This window comes from Leguminivora glycinivorella, chromosome 26 (genome assembly GCF_023078275.1).
Source record: "Leguminivora glycinivorella isolate SPB_JAAS2020 chromosome 26, LegGlyc_1.1, whole genome shotgun sequence".
Taxonomy (NCBI): Eukaryota; Metazoa; Arthropoda; class Insecta; order Lepidoptera; family Tortricidae; genus Leguminivora; species Leguminivora glycinivorella.
Window position 1 is genome coordinate 6,915,230 of NC_062996.1, and position 23,455 is coordinate 6,938,684.

Sequence of the window (23,455 nt, forward strand, 5' to 3'; positions counted from 1 at the left end):
GACAGGTCAAGTGCACACGAATAGTTTCCGAAGTGCACATAACATTTTCACATCACGTTAGTGAAGTGATTACATAAGTCACTAGAAAGTTATTATTATTGTGATGTAAATAATTATGTTATGTTTTAACTTGCAAAATTTATACAGCAATTTAAAAAAAATGCAAAAATTGCAACTGACATAATATAGCAACTTGTATAGCCTGTGGTAAATTTGCATGAAAAAAGCATGGCGGATTGTCGTTCCCGTGCTGTGTATTTTTATTTTGACGTCTTTGTGTGAACTGTCTTTGTTTTAAATCAGCGATATTTATAGAAAAGTGTGAACATTTAATCAGTGAGTGTCGATTAAAACCCACAATGGGTCTACCAGACACCTGCATCACCGAGGACAAGCTTCCTCAATGCTGGTCGGACGATGTGCGCATGAATGCACTTTTTGCACCCTTTCGTTTGAAAGCTGCAAACCCTGAATCTTGGGACATGAAGATGAAGTTTTGGTCTGATCTTCTGAGGCAGTATTGCCGTTGGAAGAAGGACCCAGTGGTGTCTGCAGCAGATTTAAAATGCGCCTTCATGAGGAAGGGTCGTACGCCTGCTTGCCTTGACATTGTCGTGGAAGAAATGTTCCGGTAAGGTTTTCACTTTTCTCCTAGTCCGAGCATCTTGTGTTTTGTCTAAACACAATGTGCGATTGCGTCATCGCGTATTTGCATTATGGATTTAGAAAGACGGGTTTACTTGCTCTGTTTAATAAATTATAATACCTATATTTTTATTATTTTATAGTTGAAAAGCCTTTAGACATGTGGTGATTTTCATTAATGTGTATTCATTAGATGTCTAATTATTATGAAACTAAGTGTTATAACCAAATATTGGCCTTCTAAAATGCATTTGAAGATAATCTCAAGAGATAATAGCTGTGAGTGGCTTCAAAATTTTGGACATTATTTTCTTGAAAATAATATCTTTTATTTTATTTTATAATTTAGGCCGACAGTTGGCGACAACTGATATGGCCTGTATCCTGATATCTTCTTCTAGGTTTATCTCATATTATTATGTTTGTCTAATTTGTTCTTAAAACTGTTGATGTTGGGTGCTGAGACTACTTCCTCTGGTAGCTTGTTCCAAGGCGTGACTACTCTGTTAGCAAAGAGGTGTCTATGTGGGTTGTTGTTTGACATGGAGGGTTTTTGTAGTTTTAAGTGATGCCCTCTCAGTTGGGTATTAGTGTCTCTTCTAAGTGTAATAGTCAAAAAGTCTAGTAAAATTAAACATAGTATCCACTAGGGTTTATGCAGATTCACAGATGTTTGTTTTGACTTGACCTGTTCAGTAGTGAGGGTAAAAATAAGTCTTACATAAATCAGAACAACTCGACTGCATATTTTTTTACCTACATTAAAATTTAGCTCATTATACAAACACAATATAACTTTTGTTTACCCTTTCAGCAATGGTGATCTAGCACCACTAACGAAGTACCAGCAGATCCTCCACAACGGGCCGGAGGGCTGGGTGCGTTGGGGCGCTCGCTTGGCGTTCAAGCCTGCCGCACTGGCTTTGACCGCTGTCACCTCACTCCTGCCAGCACGGCAGGCTATTGACAATGACGGGCTACCGAAAGCCAGCATTGATTCCACACAGAGATTTGTGTGTGAAAGTGCTGTGAAGGTATGTACCATGGTGTTTTCAGTCAAAGGAAATAGTAAATCTGATGTACTTAGGATATGTTTAAGAAAATTAACGATAGAGGGCGTGAAAAACAAGTATATGCCGGAGTGGATTTGACGCATACGGGCCCATACTTTCAGACGACAAAGTTACTGTTATTACATGTTTTTTGGAATTTGGAAAATTAGTTGGTTGTTTTTGCTCAGATTCACAATGAAAACATCAAACTTATTTAAAAATCCCGCCATAAATATGTGGCGTTCCATGTCTAAAGGGTCCACATGCTTTATGTGCTATAAGGAACCTTTAGGCATGGAAAGTCACATGAAAAGTTGTCGTAACTTAATAATAGATGGCGCTGCATTCGAAAATGTTGACCGATAACTCTATACCATACTATTCTATATACTCTATGGTATGTACCAGACTCCATTACACGTAAAGTACTAGCAGGACACACAAACCGAGGAGGGCTAGTTGTGTCTGGGCATGTACCAACCAGTAGTTTGCGTGTGGTGCGGGTTAAGAATTTCACCACCCCCTTTCTTCCCGTGGGGGTTGTAGAAGTCAGCAGGGGGATATATCACAGTTTCATTTTCTTTCAACTCTTTAATTGCCAAGAGTGGCCTGAGACCAGGGGCGGCTCACTCCGCGATTCTATCGCCGCGCTACAAGTACATCCTGGCGGCCGCGAGTTGCGGCCTACTCAGGGGTGGCGCGCGTTCTCACGGAATGCATGTTCGCACTTTCTACTATTACTTTACGTCGCGAGGTTTTTTTAAGCGATGTCCGCGTGTGGAATGGCTAATAATACTTAGTTAAATAGACATATTGAATAAAATAAATACCATAGGACATTCTTACACAGATCTACTACTATTTAAGTCCCACGGAAAAGTTCAATAAGGCTTGTGATGTTGGAACTTGAACAAAAATATATAAATACAGTATATTTTTTTTTTATACTACGTCGGTGGCAAACAAGTATACGGCCCGCCTGATGTAAAGCGGTCACCGTAACCTATGGACGCCTGCAACTCAAACAGTGTCACATGCGCGTTGCCACCCCATTAGAAACTTACCTAGAAAGTACCCACGACTTGAATATAATAATATAACATTTTATGTGAGTATTAATTCGTTTTAATCCATAGGTAACCCTATCGCCGGACGCCGCGCACGTGCGGCTCGTTTCTTTGTAAGAATTTTGTAGGTATTTAAAAAGGCGGCATTTCGTGAACATCAAAGTAGTGGGCCTTCTGTACTTGTACTATTATATATTCTGTGCTGAGACTAAGTAGTTTCATGTGATCTGTCTACCTCTGTATGAGATACAGACGAGGGTGTATGTATGTATAGTTTATGTAATGCTGTTTTCGAATATCTCCTTGAATTAATCTTATGAAATTTAGAATGGTTTTGGAATGAGGTTGCCAAGCAACTAACCATGCATACATGAAATTTCATGTGAATATCAGTATTCATTTAATAATGGGGATGCAGGGCTCATTATTTTTGACACAGCACTGCACTAACTCTTTCTCGTCATTTTTTATTCTCAGGAGCAAGCCACAGAACTTCTAGAAAACTTCCCAAATGATGCAGAGCGGATAGGCACTGTAGACGAGCTGATGAAGATATGCAAGTGGCAGCAGGGTCGGGACACTTTCGAGATGCTGCTCGGGTATCTGGTGTCCCAGGGTGCCGCTGTCAAGAAAGATGAAGTCATCAAACTGGGTGAGTAACCATAGAATAAATAATAATACAATACTCTTTATTGCACACCTCACATAGTTTACAAGTAATGCACAAGAAACAAAAACAAATTAAACAGAGGTAACAACAGGTGGTCTTATCGCTTAAGAGTGATCTCTTCCAGACAACCTTTGGGTACTGGAGTTAATATAATCAGAATATATAGTAGGTGGCTCTAAGGAATATGAGAAGTAGAATTTAAATACAACCAAACAACACAAAACACTCATTCAAATAGACAAAGGGTCACTACCGACTGAGCCAGACCGATCGTTATAAGTTGCTCCACCTTAGACCGCATCATCACTTACCATCAGGTGTGATTGTGGTCAAACGTCTACCTATTCAAACTTAGAAAAAAAAACATTATCTGTTTATCTGTGTGTCTGTCTGTGGCATCGTAGCTCCCGAACGGATGAACCGATTTAGTTTTTTTTTTTTTTTAAAGCTGAGTGAGTGTTCTTAGCCATGTTTTATGGAAAACGGTGCACTATGTCAGGAGTTTTTCAAACTTTTGTGGTTATGTATAAATGACGACGACCGGTCTGGCTCAGTCGGTAGTGACCCTGCCTGTTAAGCCCTGGGTTCGAATCCCGGTAAGGCATTTATTTGTGTGATGAGCACAGATATTTGTTCCTGAGTCATGGACATTTTCTATGTATATAAGTATTTGTCTATTATATATATCGTTGTCTGAATACCCACAACACAAGCCTTCTCGAGCTTACCATGGGGCTCAGACAATCTGTGTAAGAATGTCCTATTATAATATTTATTTAATGAAACTATTTCTATAAAACAACTTCTTCCACAGCTGAGCCAAACAAGAAAGCCACACCAGTGACGGAGACCGACGAAGCCCTAGTGCGCTTGGTGGCAGCCGAGGCACGTTTGGAGTCGGAAGCCAACAAGCTGGTCCGCGATGCCGCCGCCGCCGAGGCCGAAGCTAGAGCCGCCTTGCAGTTAGGCAACAGGCTTGCTGTAAGTGTAACTTAGTTATTTATTATTAACTTAGAATCAAAAATGAACTATATCACGTATAGACTAGTGTTTGATGTATACCTTACTTTTTAAAATATGTATTTATGAACTTCCAGGTCTTTTATCCCTTATACGTGTTTGCTACCTATGTATTTGATATATATATATATATATATATATATATATATATATATATATATATATATATATATATATATATATATATATATATATATATATATATATATATATATATATATATATATATATATATATTTTTTTACATCATAAAGAAAATTACAAAAATCTTAAGAACTAAGATGCGCCACAGAAACTTGTAAGAAGTTTATGCGTGATGCAAATGCATCACTCCGCTCAACTGCACAGACAATTAGTAGGTACCTACATATTATAGGTTACGCTGAGTAAGTAATTGGTATAATGCCCCAAGGGCTTATTCTAGGATTAGGCCAGCTCTTAAGTTTTATGCTTAGATTTAGTTTCTATATGTGGTGCATTTGTTACATAATAAATAATATGTAGGTACGTATTACAATTTCAATAAAGTAAGATATCTAGGTACCTACTTAACAAGCATATGGCAGGTGGTAACACCTGTCCTCACACGCCTGTTATTTAATATAAAATTTCTTAAACGCATTTTTACAACTATGTTTATTCCCTAGGCTATTTAAATGGGATACCCCCATTTGCCAGAATTTCATTTGCCATAATTTTATTTGCCATCCTATTCAACAATCATAATATTGTTTCTCATAACATCTTATGCCATAATCATTGTTTACTATATTAATCTAGTGCCAGAAACTTTGTTTCCCATAAAGTCAGTTTCCATAATGTCATTTGTCAGAATCATCGAAATCCGTAATCACCACATTCCATACCATCATTTGTCATACAAATTAGCGTCCAGAAAAGTCAATTTCCATAATGTGCTTTGGCAGAATCGAAAACTACTATAATAGGTACTAGAAGGACTAGAGAATGAAACTGCTATCAGAAAGTAGGTTAGGTTAGGTTAGCAGTGTGACCCCTGGAAAATGAAACTGCTATCAGAAAGTAGGTTAGGTTAGGTTAGAACTGTGAACCTCTGGAAAAGGAAACTGTTTGAAAAGTAGGTTAGGTTAGGTTAGAACTGTGACCCCCGGAAAATGAAAATACTATCAGACAGTAGGTTAGGTTAGGTTAGAACTGCGACCCCTGGAAAATGAAACTGCTATCAGAAAGTAGGTTAGGTTAGGTTAGAACTGTGACCCCCTGGAGAATGAAACTGCTGGAAAAGTAGGTTAGGTTAGGTTAGAACTGTGACCCCTGGAAAATGAAACTGCTATCAGAAAGTAGGTTAGGTTAGGTAATAATATGGGCAACAATTAATATGGCAATAATTGCTTATGGCGTTTGAATATTCTATGAAACCATATTATTGCACTTAATAATATGGCTAACAAATAGTATGGCATTGTATGATTATGGAAGGTAATATTCGGATAAACAACGAGTATGTCATATGATTTTTATGGTAAACAAATCATTCGGGCAAATGAAATTCAGGCAAGTTAGATTCGGGCAAATGAATATTATGTTAAATGACTGTCGGGCAAACAATAGACAACCCTATTTAAATATATATCTTCAGGAAGATTATTCAGAATATTAGGTAGCATATATTGCCATGTCCTTTTGCCATACACGTTTACGAACCTTGGTAGAATATATCTAGGTTGAACTACAGTGTTACGTAATTGTTTATGTCTAATTTTTCTTTCCAGTAATTTTATTTTGTCAAATTCGTCAAGTACTATAGACATGTTTATTTTATCAAAGACAGACATTACTTTACAGTGTTTAAAGATATCACTTTCGTTTTCAAATTTATGTAGGTATTTTGGAAGAATAGTTTTAAGTATGCTAAGCTGTAGTTTGTAAATGTTATCTATGTATGTCTTATATGTACGTCCATAACTACTTAGCCCATAGCTTATTACCGAGTCTGCCAGGGACAGATATAGTAATCTTAATATGTTAAATGGAAGTTTATACTTAAGTATGTTCAATTTACAACGCAGTGATCGTAGCTTATCGCACACATGTTCAATGTGAGGCTTCCAGTTTAGGTTGTTATCAATGATAAGGCCCAGGTAGGTATGTTGTTCCACCAGCTGGAGCGGCTCGCACGCGCAGGCGCGCGCGTGCTCGCCGTGCCAGCAGGGGTGCGCATGAGCTATTATTATAGGGTTGTCACTTTTTTTATTATAATTATGGAGAGTGTATGTGCAGAAGTTTTGTTTTGTTTGCATTTATAACTAGGCCCACATCGTGTGCCCACTTACAAAGGATATCAAAGTTATATTGCATCATCTCCTGAGCCTCACCTATGTTTTTGCCGTATGCGACTAAACATGTATCATCGGCAAATTGATATACAGAGCCCTTCGTGAAGAGGCTACACATGTCGTTGACATACGCTAAATATTCGGTCGGCCCTAAAATTGAGCCTTGCGCAGTACCTTTTTGCGTAAGTATAGCGTCACTATCTTGCCCGTTTATGCGTACGACTGTCTTCCGGTCCCTGTGGTAGTCGCGGAACCACTCCAGCAAAGGGCCCTGTATACCCACCTGTTCTAGTTTGTAAAAAAGCGTCGGATAATTTAATAAATCGAATGCTTTGCTAAAATCAATGAAGACACCTGATTTCTGTCATTCAGTTGCTGGTTGACCTCATTGACAACAGTTGGGAAGTATTCCGGCCTTTTTGAAACCCATATTGTTTGTCGTTAATTACGTGATTTTTAGAAAGAAAACTCGTTATTTCATCGCCGATATACCTCTCAACTATCTTATCAATACATGGTAAGATAGTAATGGGTCTATAGTTATTTACATCATTGTAGGATCCTTTTGTTTATGTGTTCTGACTGTATGTGTTCTGAACAATAAAATAATCCATACTAATATTATAAATGGGAAAATGTGTGTGTCTGTTTGTTTGTCCGTCTTTGTCACGGCAAAACGGAGCGACGAATTGACGTGATTTTTTAAGTGGAAATGGTTGAAGTGATGGAGAGTGACATAGGCTACTTTTTGTCTCTTTCTAACGCAAGCGAAGCCGCGGGCAAAAGCTAGTAAAATATATACGGAGATCCGTTTGATGGTACAATAACATCTTGACTTAAAATATAAGCAACTAGCTTTTTCCTGCGGCTTCGCTCGTGTACTAAAAGTAATTATTATTCAAACTTTGGACTCCCATTTTACCCCCTTAGGAGGTGAATTCTTTTTTAGTGCTCCTCTATGTCTTATATGGAACCTAGGCGCCAAATTAGGAATCTCTAGAATCAGCGGTTTCGGCTGTGCGTTGATATGTCAAATCAGTCTCTTCTTTTATATATTTAGACTAACTCCATTTTTGGTTCTCAGGCTAAGAACCACCTCCGTCGCAAACACAAGCTACAGCAGCGTATTGACCACACCGACGGCGCTCTACAAAACGTCAAGCAACTGTTGCAGCAGATGCGAGAAGTTGACACCAACACCGCCATAGTTGACACTTACAAGTTAGTATTACATTACTATAGGTAGCATATAACAGGTACATACCCACTGGCATTAGGACAAGTGGCAACAACGCATACTAGAACTATAGAAGTCTGGCAATAGTGACTCTGCGTTGGTATGCATCAACAAGATGCTGGAATGTTATGCCACCACCGCCATAGTCGGCACCTATATACAAGTACCATCTGAGTAGAATAACTATAGAAGTCTGGCAACAGCACATTGAATACAGCGACAGTGCTGCAAAACGTTAAGCAACTATTACAGCAGATGCGAGAAGTTGACACCAACACCGCCATAGTTGACACTTATAAGTTAATTCTTAGAACAAATTAAATTATCCTCATAGAAAATAATTTAATTTGTATTTTTAGTAGACACACTACTATTTTAACTATAAACTGAAATAAATGTCATATACAAAGAAAAAATGACCAAGGCCTCCAAGTGTCCAAAGCTGGATTCGAACCAGCGTCCTCCGTTATCGCGACGGATGCCTCAACCACTCGCCAGTAGTAGTATTAAAAAAATATAAGTAACGTTCTTTCGCAGGATGACGTCGCAAGCGATGAAGCGGAACATGAAAGAGGGTGGCCTCGACGAGGACGCTGTACACGACACTATGGACGACCTTAAAGAGGTAACTCATTTATTCAACATAAATTCATACTAATACATATTATAAATGGGAAAGTGTGTGTGTGTTTGTTTGTTCGTCTTTCACGGCAAAACGGAGCGACGGATTGACGTGATTTTAGAGGTATATGTGGAGATAGTTGAAGGGATGGAGAGTGACATAGGCTACTTTTTGTCTCTTTCTAACGCAAGCGAAGCCGCGGGCAAAAGCTAGTATTAAAATAGAGAAGTATGTCATTTGTTCATAAAAAATAAAAATATTTGGGGAAAATATGATTTTGGTCACTTCCAGGCTGCGAACAGCGCCATCTAGTTTTAAGCCTAAAAGGCCCATACATTTCAGGGGTACGCTTTTTATCTATGGGCTTTGTCTGGCCCTTTCCAGTTCTCGGGACCATTGGGTCCCGGACTTTTGGGAGGCGTGCGTGGGGCCGAAGCCAACAGCGCAGAGGCCCTTTAAGACAATTTAATCTAAATGTAATGTGACACTAACCGGCGATTATCCCTGTCCGCACTATTAGTAATGCACCCAAGGACAAGCCCCGGTTAGTGTAGAACTATTGTAAGAAAAAGGTACAAAAAGGTTGTCTGGCCCTTATTATTATGGTCCTTGACTTATAGTTTTAAAAAATGCGTATCGTTGCCAGGTGATGGAGCAATATAACGAAGTGGAGAAGGCACTGGCAGGGTCTACAGAAGATGTGGATGCTGCAGAATTGGAGCAAGAGCTTAAGGAACTGTTGTCCGGCCCTGCGGCGCCCCCTGGCGGCGGCGACAGGAGAGAAGGTTAGTTACATTCACTACTTATAACTCTCTCTCTCTCTCTCTTTAGCCTGATTCTACCCTTCGGGTGTAGGCCTCCTTCAACAGGCGCCACTCGTCACGGTTTTGTGCGATCTGGAGCCACTTTTTCCCAGCTGTCCTTTTGATATCGTCCGCCCAGCGCATCTGCGGTCTTTTTTGACGGCGCTCTTCTCCCCATGGTCGCCATTCAAGTAGTCTTTTATTCCAGGAGTCGTTTTTACGTGCTATATGGCTATGACTACTTATAACTATGGTTCGGTATATCGAAATAGAAAGATCTAGAAGGATACAGAAGATGTGGATGCTGCAGAATTGGAGCAAGAGCTTAAAGAACTCTTGTCACGCCCTGGGGCGCGCCCTAGCGGCGGCGAGAGGAGAGAAGGTTACTTACATGCTCTACTTATATCGAAATAGAAAGATTTAGAAGGATACAGAAGATGTGGAAGTAGTAGAATTAGACCAAGAGCTCAAGGAACTGTTGTCCAGCCCTGCCGCGCCCTCTGGCGGCGGCGACAGGAGAATAATTGACAATTTATAACCTTACTGAAAAAATATGATGTTATTTTTACAGTCTGGCTGACAGGCAGACTGCGCAATCATTACAACATCTTCTTGACCACTCCGGCTATAATAATCATACCAATAATAATACCATTTTTCAACATTCAGCCATACCACTAGGGATGTCCCATGTCGGTAGTGATGCTCCCTTAAACTCTATTTTTCTTTATAACTTCAATATCTTTCATCCACAGTCCCCGTCCCAAAAACGCCACAGTCCAGAAAGAACCTGGAACCAGACTTCGTGTTTGATGGTGAAGAGCGTGTGATCGCTGAACTGAATGAGCTCAGCGTTGAAGATGCCTCTCCCAGAGCTCCGAGGACAAGGGTGCCAGTCGCTGAGGGCTGGGAACCTACTCCAACCGGTGAGTCTAGCTATAACTGTAGACCTTAAATCATGGTTGATCATAGACCAGATGCCAGGAAGTGTGTCATCGCTGAACTGAACAAGTTGAGTGTTGAAGATGCTTTCCCAGGGCCCTGAGGACAAGGGTGCCAGTCGCTGAGGGCTGGGAACCTACTCCGACCGGTGAGTCTAGCTATACCTGTAGACTAATCATGGCTGAACATAGACCAGGTGCCAGGAAGTGTGTCATCGCTGATCTGAACAAGTTGAGCGTTGAAGATGCTTCTCCCAGAGCTCCGAGGACCAGGGTGCCAGTCGGGCTAGGGCTAGGAGCCTACACCCACAGGTGAGGCTTAACTAGCTCAGAAATGTAGACCTCGAATGCGGAGTGAAAAACCAGCTACCAGGCACTTATTAACAGAACTAGTTAGCTAAACATGTTGCCATTTTTGAGAAACATGTTGCCATTTTTGCTAAACATGTTGCCATTTTTGCTAAACATGTTGTCATCTTTGCTAATCGTGTTGTCATTTTTGCTAAACATGTCATTTTTGCTAATTGTGTTGTCATTTTTGCTAAACAAGTTGCCATTTTTGCCTCTTGAAAAAAGTTTATTTGTTACTGACAAAAGAGATAATACTTGTATCAACAATAGTTTTGATCACATTTTTTATACTATAGACAAACCGGAACGGAAGCCTTCACCCAAGCCTTCGCAGAGCTGGTACCCGCCCAGCGCTGAGTGCCTCCGCCCCGACACCACTTGGAACAACAACCCGGACCGCAGCTATGATGAGCTGCGACTCGATGACAGGCTACACCCCGGTGAGTAGTTATCCAATACTAAAGTCATCATCAACATGACTTCATAATGATGATGACTACATAGCCAAACCGGAACGGAAACCTACAACCAAAGATAAGAATCCATCCCAAAATCTTTGGTGACTGAAGACTTTACTAACGCATTGTCTGCGAACTAGAAGTTGACAACAAGTAAATTCTTATGGGTACATACACGTTTGGTTTTTAATGACATGGCCAAAAGGGGCGGGAGTCTATATGATGAATATTTTAAAAATAACGTATGTAATGATTGATTCTGATAACAAAAACAAATTCTATAAATAACACCCCACACATTGCTTGTTATAGGCCTGGGGGGAGGGGTAAGAGCTTTGCTTTCTTTGCTGACAAAGGGGATGGATGGTAACTGTAATAAATCTGCTTACGTAATACTTAAACGGCCCCTGATAAGGAGGTTTTTATTACATACTAGCTTTTGCCCGCGGCTTCGCTCGCATTAGAAAGAAACAAAAAGTAGCCTATGTCACTCTCCATCCCTTAAACTATCTCCACTTAAAAATCACATAAATTTGTCGCTCCGTTTTGCCGTGAAAGACGGACAAACAAACAGACACACACACTTTCCCATTTATAATATTAGTATGGATTGAAAAGCCCTACGGTCATAAATCAGTGGAACGCCACATTTGTAGATTTTCGATTTACTGCTGGGTTGTTTATTAAAATTAATTAAATTATGCCCGTGTCACATCTCGGACACTGGCGATCAAATATATGAAAGAGGCGCGTTCCTAGCACACAGTCTAAGCTCGTGTAGGTGAACGCGTACCATGCTTGTATGAGTGAGATATGACAGGTCGACTGTTCGCGTTTTTGACAGGCTGTAACTGTGAGGTAACCGAGAGGGGGATGGCGGCACTTTTAGCGGGGAGCGGGAGTGGCCATACTGTACGTTAGTACTATTTATTATACTGTGCCCGTGTGGTGACGGGTGAAGAATTTCACCACCCCCTTTCTTCCCGTGGGTGTCGTAGAAGGCGACTGTGGGATATGGGTTAAATTGTGGCGTAGGCGAGAGACTGGCAACCTGTCACTGCAATGTCACAGTTTCGTTTTCTGTCAACCCCTTATTTGCCAAGAGTGGCACTGATACTTTAGTAGTTTCATGTGCTCTGCCTACCCCTTCGTGGAATACAGGCGTGATTGTATGTATGTATGTTGTTTATTAAAGTGAACATTTAAAAAATGTTCTGTTCATTCCAGGGCAACCTCTGAACGTGGACTTCTCTTCACCAGCCAAACTGTACAGCTCCGACTTCCAAGTCCGGGACCACAAACTCCACTCCGGAGTGTGGTTATACAACAGTAGAGACGACAACAGTAACCTTAACAACTCTTTCGGACCCAGTACACAGTACACGAGGTAAGGACTTTTCAATATAGACCGACAGCTGCTTGCCATCCACATAGTAATGGTATGCCTGAACGGCTCAATCGGCATTTAAAGGTAAAAAAATGTTGATATTAGGGTATGCAAAAACCGGTTAACTTAAAAAACCGGTTAATAACCGAGACTTTTCCTTCGAAACCGGTTAACCGGCTATTAACCGGTTTTGAGGATTTTTAGTAAATGGCCGTACTACGCAATAATTACCATTATCTTTAAGAATTCTGATGTTGATGATATCGTAGCAGGTATTACTTGCACGATGAAGATCATTTTTATCCAGTTTTTGGAAATTTGGTAAATGCGGAAATTGCTAAAAAAGGCTTGTGTGGTTTGAATGTGATTCGACAGTTGCGTTTTCTAGGTATGTCGTGAAGGTCTACAGCTCCCAGAGCCCCTAGTAATACAAGCAATTGATGTAAGAAAACCAAGATCTCCATTTTACCTTTCTTTTAAAAAATATAGTTTGAAATATACGGTAGACTCCGGTTACAACGACGCTCAAGGGACCGCTGATATTACGTCGTACTAACCGGATGTCGTACAAAACGAATTTCATTTCTTTTAATTAAAAGTAATATCTACATCTCTATTACTAAAACATTTCAATCAATAGGTTTATTTACAGCGTATCATTATCATCATAGTATTAATACCTTATTTTATTGTGACTTGTTCAGTTAGAAAAGTCCTTTTTAGTATGCGTGCTTGCTCATCATTTGTAAGTAAAGCTAGTTTAAACGCAATCGAAAAATACAAATTGGGTTCTATTTAGCTTATAACATTAGACCCGAGGGGAACAAATTGTTAAAATTTTAAATGCAATACTCCAAAAAGTTACGTGGCCACAATGTAATGTTGCTACTTGTTGTAGGCAAGACAGGGGCCCTGCTCGGGTGGAAGTAGCCTTGTTTCCTCAATTTACAACTAAAAACGTTGTCGATCGTCGTTGCAACCGGACTTGACAGTCGGATTCTGTGTAAAATGTGTCGTAAAAAGCGGCTGGTCGCTAAAATCGGAGTCGTAATAAACGGATGTACTTTCATACTATCAGTGATAGTCTATCACATACGAAAACCAAATAAATACCTGTGCTTATGTCGTTGTAAGAGGTTGGACGTTAGGTCTATGCGGAGTCGTAATATACTAACCGGACTCTACTGTATTGTATAAAATGTGTAATTGAGTAGACTCGGGACAAATTTTTAAAATAAAATCATTACAGATAATAATGTTGTCAATGAAAAGTAATTAATAAATCTTTGTTATTACAAAACATTAAATAATTACGTGTTTTTGAACCTTTTAATGCCTAATTTTCCAAATTTTGAGAAATAAATACGGTTTCGGTTATTAACCGGTTAGAGACTATAAAAACCGGTTTTTAACAGAGGCCAAAAAGTCTCGGTTAACCGGTTTTTCGGTTAACCGGTTAACCGGTTTGCACACCCTAGTTGATATAATATACCATTACTTGTTGGGTTACTGAAGTTAGAAAGGCCTCATGACTAAAATCCAAGATGGCCGCTGTCCATTTTGGCGTTTCCTATAATAGACATACTTGAGACAAATGTACAGCTCCGACTGTTCACTCCGGAGTGTGGTTATACAACAGTAGAGACGACAACAGTAACCTTAAGAACTCTTTCGGACCCAGTACACAGTACACGAGGTAAGAACTTTTCAATATAGACCGACAACTACTTGCCATCCACATGGTAATGGTATGGCTGAACGGCTCTATCGGCATTTAAAGGTAAAAAAATGTTGATATACCATTATTTGTTGGGTTACTGAAGTTAGAAAGGCCTCATGACTAAAATCCAAGATGGCCGCTGTCCATTTTGGCGTTTCCTATAACAGACATACTTGAGACAAACTGTACAGCTCCGACTGTTCACTCCGAGTGTGGTTATACAACAGTAGAGACGACAACAGTAACCTTAAGAACTCTTTCGGACCCAGTACACAGTACACGCACAGTATAAGGAATATTCAGTAGTTAATCTCCGGCAGGTACATGCGGGCGGTCTCTGCTGCGCAAGGTCACGCAGGGTTGAACAAAATTACTATAAAGTTAATCAATCAACTTCGTACAAAGTAAGTTGTTGTTATCTAATAGCACAAACTACATATATACAGACTATGCCACCCCGTACCACAAAATGCGACTGTCAAAACGAAACTATTGTTTGCAGCGGAAATGGATAGATGTCGCTCATAGTCCCATTTCGCACATATCTATATTTAATAAATTTGCAAGCCTTGTCATCCGATACATCCGTCTCAGGTTTTTCTCTTCAATAATTTGACAGGTGGAACTGACTAACTATTTATTTTTATGCAGGAACATCGAAATGCCTGACATGTAGCGAAAGCTAGATGATACCGAATTTCGGGCAAATTGTCATGGCACGTTATGGTCTCATCAGAAGTTCGTTCGCTTTTCAATCCAGAGGTCACTGGTTCAAGCCTCGGTGGAGACACACGTAAAGATATCCAGTTTTTTGGGTTTTATTATTATTTTATGGTTTTTTATTTGTTTAGATTTTTTTTGCGTAAGTTTTCACGATAATTCTTAATTATTTTGAACGTACATTCCAGAATAGGCAAAATATTACAACCTTAAGTGCGTTTTCACATTATACCCGATCCGCGATATCGGATGTAGGAAGGATTTCAAAGGCGAAAATCAAAGATGGCGACTTAAACATAATATATGCGATATCGGTCAATGAATAAAGGCAAGAAATTGGTTCTAGCTGGGAATTTTCTAGAGATTGAAGACATTATTCCACCATTTGAACTTATGTGCAATAAAGTATAAATAAATCATTGGTTTTTGAAATTGTTGATATGTCATTTTCATAGGCTAACTGTAGGTACTATTGGGTTGGTAAGAAAGTAATGAGCGATCGATTGAATTCCACATAAAATTTTTGAGCGAGTTCTAGAATCTTCTATGGTCGAAAGTATATAAAGGGCTAGTCGCACAGTTTCTCGTCAGTCATTCACTAGCTGTCGCCGAGCTAATATAAGGAAGAAAATGGACGAATTAAAAGTGCATGTAAGGCATTGTTTACTATATGAATTTCAGTCTGGCCATTCAGCCGCCGAAGCAGTGCGTAATATATGTCAGCGTGTTGCTCCTGAAGTTGTGTCTGAGGCCACGGCGAAACGATGGTTCCAGCGGTTTCGTAGTGGCGACTTTTCATTATCAGATCAACCTAAGTCTGGTCGACCGGTGAAGATTGATGTAGCCAAATTAAAAACCTTAATTGAAGGAGATCCGAGGCTAACGAGCCTTGCTACCGAGTTAGGCTGCTCTCATGTCACCATAGAAACACATTTACACGAGTTGGGAAAAAACTACAAATACAGTGTTTGGATACCGCACGAACTTGATAGAGATCAACTAAACCGCCGTGCCGATATCTGTATACAACTTCTGTCTTTTCGCCACACATTCAACTGGTTGGACCATCTTATCACTGGAGATGAAAAATGGGTCTTATATATAAATCACACACGCAAACGTCAGTGACTAGCTCCAAACGAAAAAGGAATAGAGGCACCAAAAACAGAGCCTCACCCGAAAAAAGTTATGCTGTCCGTTTGGTGGGATATTCATGGTATTATTCACTGGGAACTCCTACCAAGTGGAATGACTGTTACCGCATCAGTATACTGTAATCAGCTTGAAAATTTAAACCAAAAAATCTGTCAGAATCGTCCACAGCATGCTAAAGTTTTTTTCTTACACCACAATGCTCGCCCACACATTGCAAAAGTGACTCGGCTAAAGCTATTGGAGCTAGGTTGGAAAGTGATACCTCATCCACCGTACTCTCCAGACTTGGCACCTACGGATTACGCATTGTTCAGATGGCTAAGCAATGCCTTGAATGAAAAAAAGTTCGATGATCAAGCCCATCTACGACAGTACATAGCTGAGTTTTTTGAATCTAAACCTAAGAACTTCTTCGCCGATGCTATTCATTCTTTACCAGAACGATGGAGACAAATAGTAGATAACGAAGGCCGTTATATTTTTGATAAATGATTAAAATAATAAATTAAATGAAAATTACAATATTGGTTATGATTCGCTCATTACTTTCTTACCAACCCAATATATCATTCAGGGACAGGGTACAGGGTTTATAGTAAAATAAAAAGAAACTAGCTATAATAACTTTTAATTATAATATACATTACAAAAACTTGTTTCATTTACTTGAAAATATTAGAGGTTTACCATATCACAACAAATATATAGTCATCAATGCGATGAAATAAGTTCTCAGGAAATTTATTTAAAATGTGATAAGCCTTTAGTGGATGGCCTGCTTCTGCTTTTCTTGTTTTCGTGCTCCTTCATCCCATTGAAACTTCGATGTTTACGCATTTTTGTCAATCCGTTTCGATGTGTACACAGGAGCAGACATGAGGGAACAACTCAAATGATTTTGGAACATACTCGTAACTGGGATTGGCTTCCACATCGGCTTTTCTACCTCCAATAAAGTTTGCATTATAAATTCACCGTAAATTCAATACTTGTATCAAATGATTATGCACTTTAAATAATCAGAGGTTAGATGACACTTTTCTTCTTACGGCAATTATCCACTTAAACGGTGGTTTCGTTTCCACCACAGTCTTGGAAATAGCTAGAATTTAGTCGCTATTTTTCTTGGTGTTATTACAATTCACCATAACAAATTTTACTAGGCCCATATTAAATTTATCTCGAAAATGTTTACTGCAATATGGATTTGACAACGTAAGTCAGTGACAGGAATGTCAATTTTGGCCATAGTGAGCGCTGGTGAGCGCTGTCATCCTTTTAGTTACCCCCTCCAGGCCTCCACCCGCTTTGCACCCTGCACCTTGCCAATACAGTACAGACTTGTCATCCCATACATCCGTCTCACGTTTTTCTCTTCAATCATTTGACAGGTGCAACTTAATAACTAAAGTATTTACTTTTCAGCAGGAACATCGAAACGCCTGACACATTAGTGAAAGCTAGATGATGGCGAATTTCGTGCCAATTGTCAAGACACGTTATGGTCACGGTTGAAGTTGATTTGGTTTTCAATCCAGAGATCACGGGTTCGAATCCCGGCGGAGAGACACAAAGTGAAGATAACAGTTTTTTTGTGTTTTTTTTTAATTTTATGTTTTTTGATTTTTTTTGCATAAGTTTTAACGATAATTCTGAATTATCTTGAACGTACATTCCAGTAAAACCAAAATATGCTAGGTAAAATATTACAACTCTAAGTGCGTTTTCACATTATCCTATCCGCGATATCGGATGAAGGAAGAATTTTAAAGGCAAAAATCAAAGATAGCGGCTTAAATATATTGGATATCGATATCGGTCCTACATCTGATACCGGATCGGATAATGTGATAACGCACTAAGACGGAAGTATTACTTTCTGATTATTTCATTTTTAGTAGTATAAAAATGTTTTACCACAAACAACTACATAATTTCAGCACGACAGAGTCAGACGGCACTATGATCAGAATGAGACTAAAGTTGTCAAAATGATAGATATTGTATATTATTGGGGAATAAAACAATAATTATATTAATAGGCCAATTTTATTCACCAAATTTTTTGAAAAGTTTTTTCATTACCATACTAAGTGTTGGTCCAGATTGATAAAACATGGAATATTGGTAGTTCGGGGTGTAAAAACATGTCAAACCTGAGATATGAAATATTAGTACCTATTTTCCCATCAAATATAATGAATAAAAATAAATCAAACACAAAGTATTAAATAAAAAAATAAAAAAAGATTCACAAAAAAGCAAGGTCTCCCCGGTGAGATTCGAACCTCGTCTGCTGCTCAAGTTATCGCAGCTAAAAAGCAGTATCTTTGACCGCCACACCAAACTTCTACTTAATCAGAGTGACGAAATTAGGTAACTTATAGGTATAATATGAGTAGTACCTAAGTCATGAAGACTTTTCACGACAAATTGAATGAATATTAAATGTTTTGTTACTTCAAAATGCAACGTTGCCAGACTGCTGACTGCAACGTCGCATAACTCTAGTTTGGTCGTAAACTGATTTAGACCTTAGTAAATTATTATTAAAAATCAATTCAGAAATATAAGATGATGGCTATACACGGCGCTTGACTGATGGATGCGTTTTGTTATATAAAAAGAGTAGGTACATATTTCTGAAAATATTTTTATCTTCTTGCTTTAAACTAAAAATCATCTTGATATTCATCAATTATCATCATTTTGATATTTTGATATTCGTATATAATTAATAACCTAGATACAAAAAGAACATAATGAATGATACTTCGATATTTTACCAGTATCGAAACGCAGTAGGTTGGCCATGACAGCCAGTGACAGTACTAGTACTGAGGGCTTACTGCTGTCACCTGGGTTAACACATTGCGGACATCTTTCTCTTTTACTCCTATCCAGGCATATAGAGTGACATATATAGCCACATAGCGCAAACTCTGGTGTTCGTGGAAAACCTCCTAGCTAGACTTGTCATTCATTCATTGTAAAAATAGTAAAAAGATTTTGACTCTAAAGACTAATGTTTAAGTGATTTTCAGTCTTATGTTAAAGCTGAATAAGACGTGGATGGCGGCAAAGCTTTTGTAAATACATACATATATTGAATCACGGAATTAAGCAACACAAGGCAATTTTTGTTATGTATTTATATTCCGCGTTTTGTTTAAGCCGTATATTGTATCGTTTTTCATAACAAAATGCGTAGATAATTTACACCTTAGTCTGTAACGTATTCGCAAAGGTTCTTGAGCGAAACCAAAATCGACAATATCCACCTACACTCAAAAAAATCTTTATTTATTAATTATATTATAAAGCAACATCTGCTGACGGTTTGTAATTGTCGATATTAATATATCTAGACTAACTTTCAATGTGGTACATGCAACTGGACAACTGTCACTGTACATTTGTAATCCTTATTACAAGAGCATAACGTCTATGGTTAGTTAAGACAGAGTATTGCTGTTAGTAGGTACGATGGGTACGATGTTGAACCTTAGGTTACCTTCCATCAATACTAATACTGAAAGACAATTTTTAAACTTATTGCATTACATGTGTCTAACATAATTTCAATGAAATGGGTTGTGAATCTAATATTTAAAAAAATCACTATTTAAAAGGAGATGGTTGAAAAGGGTATAAAATATTTAAAAAAAAGAAAAAAAAAAGATTTTCACTACCGAGGATCGAACCCATGACGTCAGGGCCGCGTCCATCGTCTTACGCTACTATAACTGAGCTATTTAAGCGATAGAAAGGGTGGCGAAATATTAACTAACTTTCAATCTAGTACATGCATGGCGTTACGAGTCCTAAAATTCATTATATTCTTTTAAAGATTTATGTCTCAAAAGTGACACTTAACGCCATCTAACAGTGATCTCAAGGCAACAAGAAATTTGTAGTAACGCCATCTACATTTGCCGTGCTTTTAGGCGGTCGCATTTTTTTGTATGGGGTGGACATATCTACTATATCCATAATCTCTGCTAATAGGTACTATTAGGTAACTGTAAGTATTAGTATAACAATACCACACCAGTCAATATTGAATACACAAAAAAATATTATTCATATATTAATCTCATAAGCGCAATACTAGATTGTGTAACGATCCCGAGCAAAATGAGATATTCACGGGGACGGCTTTTCACATCACGTATGTGGTAATTTATATGTTATACTTAGATATTATTTAAAACAAAAACGCACTTTCTACTACGTACCATTCAAGTAGGTACGTGTTTTTTTCTTAAATACTGACGAAATAGTATTTAAATGTCTGAAGAGATGGTTCCACAATATTTAAGTAGGTACCAAACTTTCGAGATAAGATAGATCGCATCATCTACCTAAATAAAAAAAAAGTATTTGGTTGCAAAGTAATTAATGTCGTTACAGGTAAATCCTTATTGATTTTAATGCATCACTATATCTCACTTTTACCTAACGCTGCAAAAATATAAGTATAAAAACCACTTACTTTTCTGGAAGTCTAGGAATTGTGAAGAATGTTATATCCGGATTTTTAGAACTGTTCCCCATACATCCATAAACACTACAGTAACGAAATGACCTCGGCACTGACGTCATTTTCACACACACATCAAAACAGCGCGCAAACGCGGCCCCGACTGTCCAGCCCAATAATTACCAGTTTCGCATGTTTTCGCTGCATGCGAGGGGAGGGAGGGGGACACACCGCGCGGCGTGAAGTTTGTAAGAAGAGTTATTACTGGTTTATACTGTGGTACACGAGGTAAGAACTTTTCAATATAGACCGACAACTACTTGCCATCCACCTGGTAATGGTATGGCTGAACGGCTCAATCGGCATTTAAAGGTAAAAAAATGTTGATATACCATTACTTGTTGGGTTACTGAAGTTAGAAAGGCCTCATGACTAAAATCCAAGATGGCCGCTGTCCATTTTTGCGTTTCCTATAATAGATATACTTGAGACAAATGTACAGCTCCGACTGTTCACTCCGGAGTGTGGTTATACAAAAGTAGAGACAACAACAGCAATCTTAACAATTATTTTGGCCCCAGTACACAGTACACTAGGCAAGAACTTTTCAATATAGACCGACAACTGTTTGCCATCCACATGGTAACGGTATTGCTGAACGTCTCAATCGGCATTTAAAGGTTCTGATAATACTACCTAATAATAATACCATTACTATATATATCTAATAATACCATTACTCGTTGGGTTGCTGAAGTTAGAAAGGCCTCATGACTAAAATCGAAGATGGCCGCCGTCTATTTTTACGTTTCCTATAATAGACATAGTTGGGACAAGCTGTACAGCTCAGACTGTTAAGTCCTCGACCACAAGCTCCACTCTGGAGTGTACACAGTACATGAGGCTTATAATGTGTAGGCAGAAAAGTCTGTTTTTACTAAATGGACAGTCTGTTTTACTACTTCTTTAACAAATTTATATTTGCTCCCGCGATAACGATATATGGTCCAAAGTGTTAAACCGTATTTTATTCCCCAGTAACGAGAGCCCGGGCAAGACGGGCGGCGGTTTCCAAATGGCGCCCGGCGGGGAGCGCCGCCGCTCGCAGCCCGCCGCCGCCCCCCCCCCCCCCGCGCCCGCGCCCGGCTGGCCGCGCGAGCAGGACGACGTGGCGGATATAGAGCGCCGCCTGCACAACCTGAGGGGGTTCAACTTATAATCCACGGACTAGCCTGACAGGTAACTTGGATTCCTTCGTGGAAACACTGTCTTTCAGCCTCTCAGGGGCGCTCCGGGCCTCCGACCTTACGCGGAGCTCGGCCTTCGCATATATGATACTTTGGGGGTTGTAAGCTAGCAAGCCTCTCGTGTGACACCGGTAACCGCAGGAACGGGACGATGTTGCTGATATAGAATAAAATAAACATTTTGACCACACTGACTGGTAAAGGCTCTCTTTGCTATTCAAAAACAGATACCAAAATTGCATTTTATCCACAAGAGTGCAAAGTAATTTCATACAAATTTTAACTTAATGTGTTAAGCTAACTGGTAGATTTTACCTATAAATGATGATTTTGAATCATAAATATTGAAAAAATGGATTTGATTTAGTTTGATGTTTTATAATCAGTATTTTGTTCGTGTTGGTGTGGTGAAAAATGTTGTGTTTCACTTGGTGACAAAGTTTGTTTAACCTTCATGCCTTGAAACCCTCGCAACGCTCACGATTTCACTTTTCGAATTTTTGAATCTTGCTTGCTCGGGTATGAATATTGGCACTTGAGGTTAAACAAATAACTATTATTGGTGAACACACAGACAAAACTAAATACTCATTATAAGTATTATAATAAAACAATATTGACAATGTCTCTATTACATTCCATTCTCTTTACAGGTAGGCTGGACACTATAGTGATATAGCTTTAAGGAGTATACTAATAAAACATGGACGTTAGCGTGACTGCATCTACAAAGTGATTGTGTTTTCACCGATTATCCAAAGACGGTTTACATCGCCTACAGAACTTGAAAATGTCCAACTTAGGCGCGTCACACACTGTCTTAAAATTCATAATCTGGAAATAACCTAACCACAAACTTAAAATTTTGAAAAAACCCCCGACCGCGACATAGTGGACCGATTTTCATGAAACATCGCTAAGAACACTCCCGACTAATTCAGCTTTCAAACAAAAAAAAACTAAATCGGTTGATCAGTTCAGAAGCTACGATGCCACAGACAGACACACACACAAACAGACAGATAGACAAACAGACAGACACCAAACTTATAACACCCCGTCGTTTTTGCGTCGGGGGTTGTGTGCAATCTGTCAAATCTGAAAATTCATGGAAATTGTTGGGAAAGTGTATGCCGTATGGAACTCCGTGCACTCGATCTGATTTTTATAAGATTATGATTTTTTTTTTCAGATTATGAATTTTAAGACTGTGTGTGGCCTGCCTTATACCCTATTCTTTGGAGTACTGGACTGACAGGTAGAACGCCATAGTGATGTAGATTTAAGATTAGATATAAATTTTAAATCTTCTGTATAACATCGTGACAACTTATTAGTGAATGAAATACTTACCCCCTTATTCATAAACGTACTCTAAAGTTATCAAGCCGATAAAGTTCGTTTGTCCTTTTCTATCACACCAATACGTCGGAAAGGGACAAACGAACTTTATCGGCTTAATAACTTTAGCACAACTTTAGAGTACGTTCTGAATAAGTTAGACCATATAATTCGCTAAAGTGTGACATAGGCTGGTTTTAGTGTCACGCGGACCGGACTAA

General features: G+C 39.0%; 1 protein-coding gene across 1 annotated transcript; it reads left to right on the forward strand.

Moving 5' to 3' along the window:
- The first annotated feature begins 216 nt into the window (after positions 1–216).
- LOC125239840 (charged multivesicular body protein 7) lies at positions 217–22,799 on the forward strand. Its single transcript, XM_048147559.1, has 12 exons — positions 217–631; positions 1,460–1,679; positions 3,242–3,416; positions 4,249–4,415; positions 7,854–7,990; positions 8,544–8,631; positions 9,275–9,413; positions 10,187–10,357; positions 11,020–11,163; positions 12,409–12,568; positions 21,685–21,885; positions 22,547–22,799. The coding sequence occupies exons 1-11, from the start codon at positions 360–362 to the stop codon at positions 21,863–21,865; spliced, it is 1,854 nt and encodes a 617-aa protein (XP_048003516.1). The 5' UTR covers positions 217–359; the 3' UTR covers positions 21,866–21,885; positions 22,547–22,799.
- Positions 22,800–23,455: the final 656 nt, after the last annotated feature.

Coding starts and splice junctions, on each gene's coding strand:
- LOC125239840 (XM_048147559.1), top strand. CDS start 360: ATGGGTCTACCAGACACCTGCATCACCGAGGACAAGCTTCCTCAATGC. Junction 11,164..12,408: donor CGATGACAGGCTACACCCCG/GTGAGTAGTTAT, acceptor TGTTCATTCCAG/GGCAACCTCTGAACGTGGAC. Junction 12,569..21,684: donor CCCAGTACACAGTACACGAG/GTAAGGACTTTT, acceptor TTTATTCCCCAG/TAACGAGAGCCCGGGCAAGA.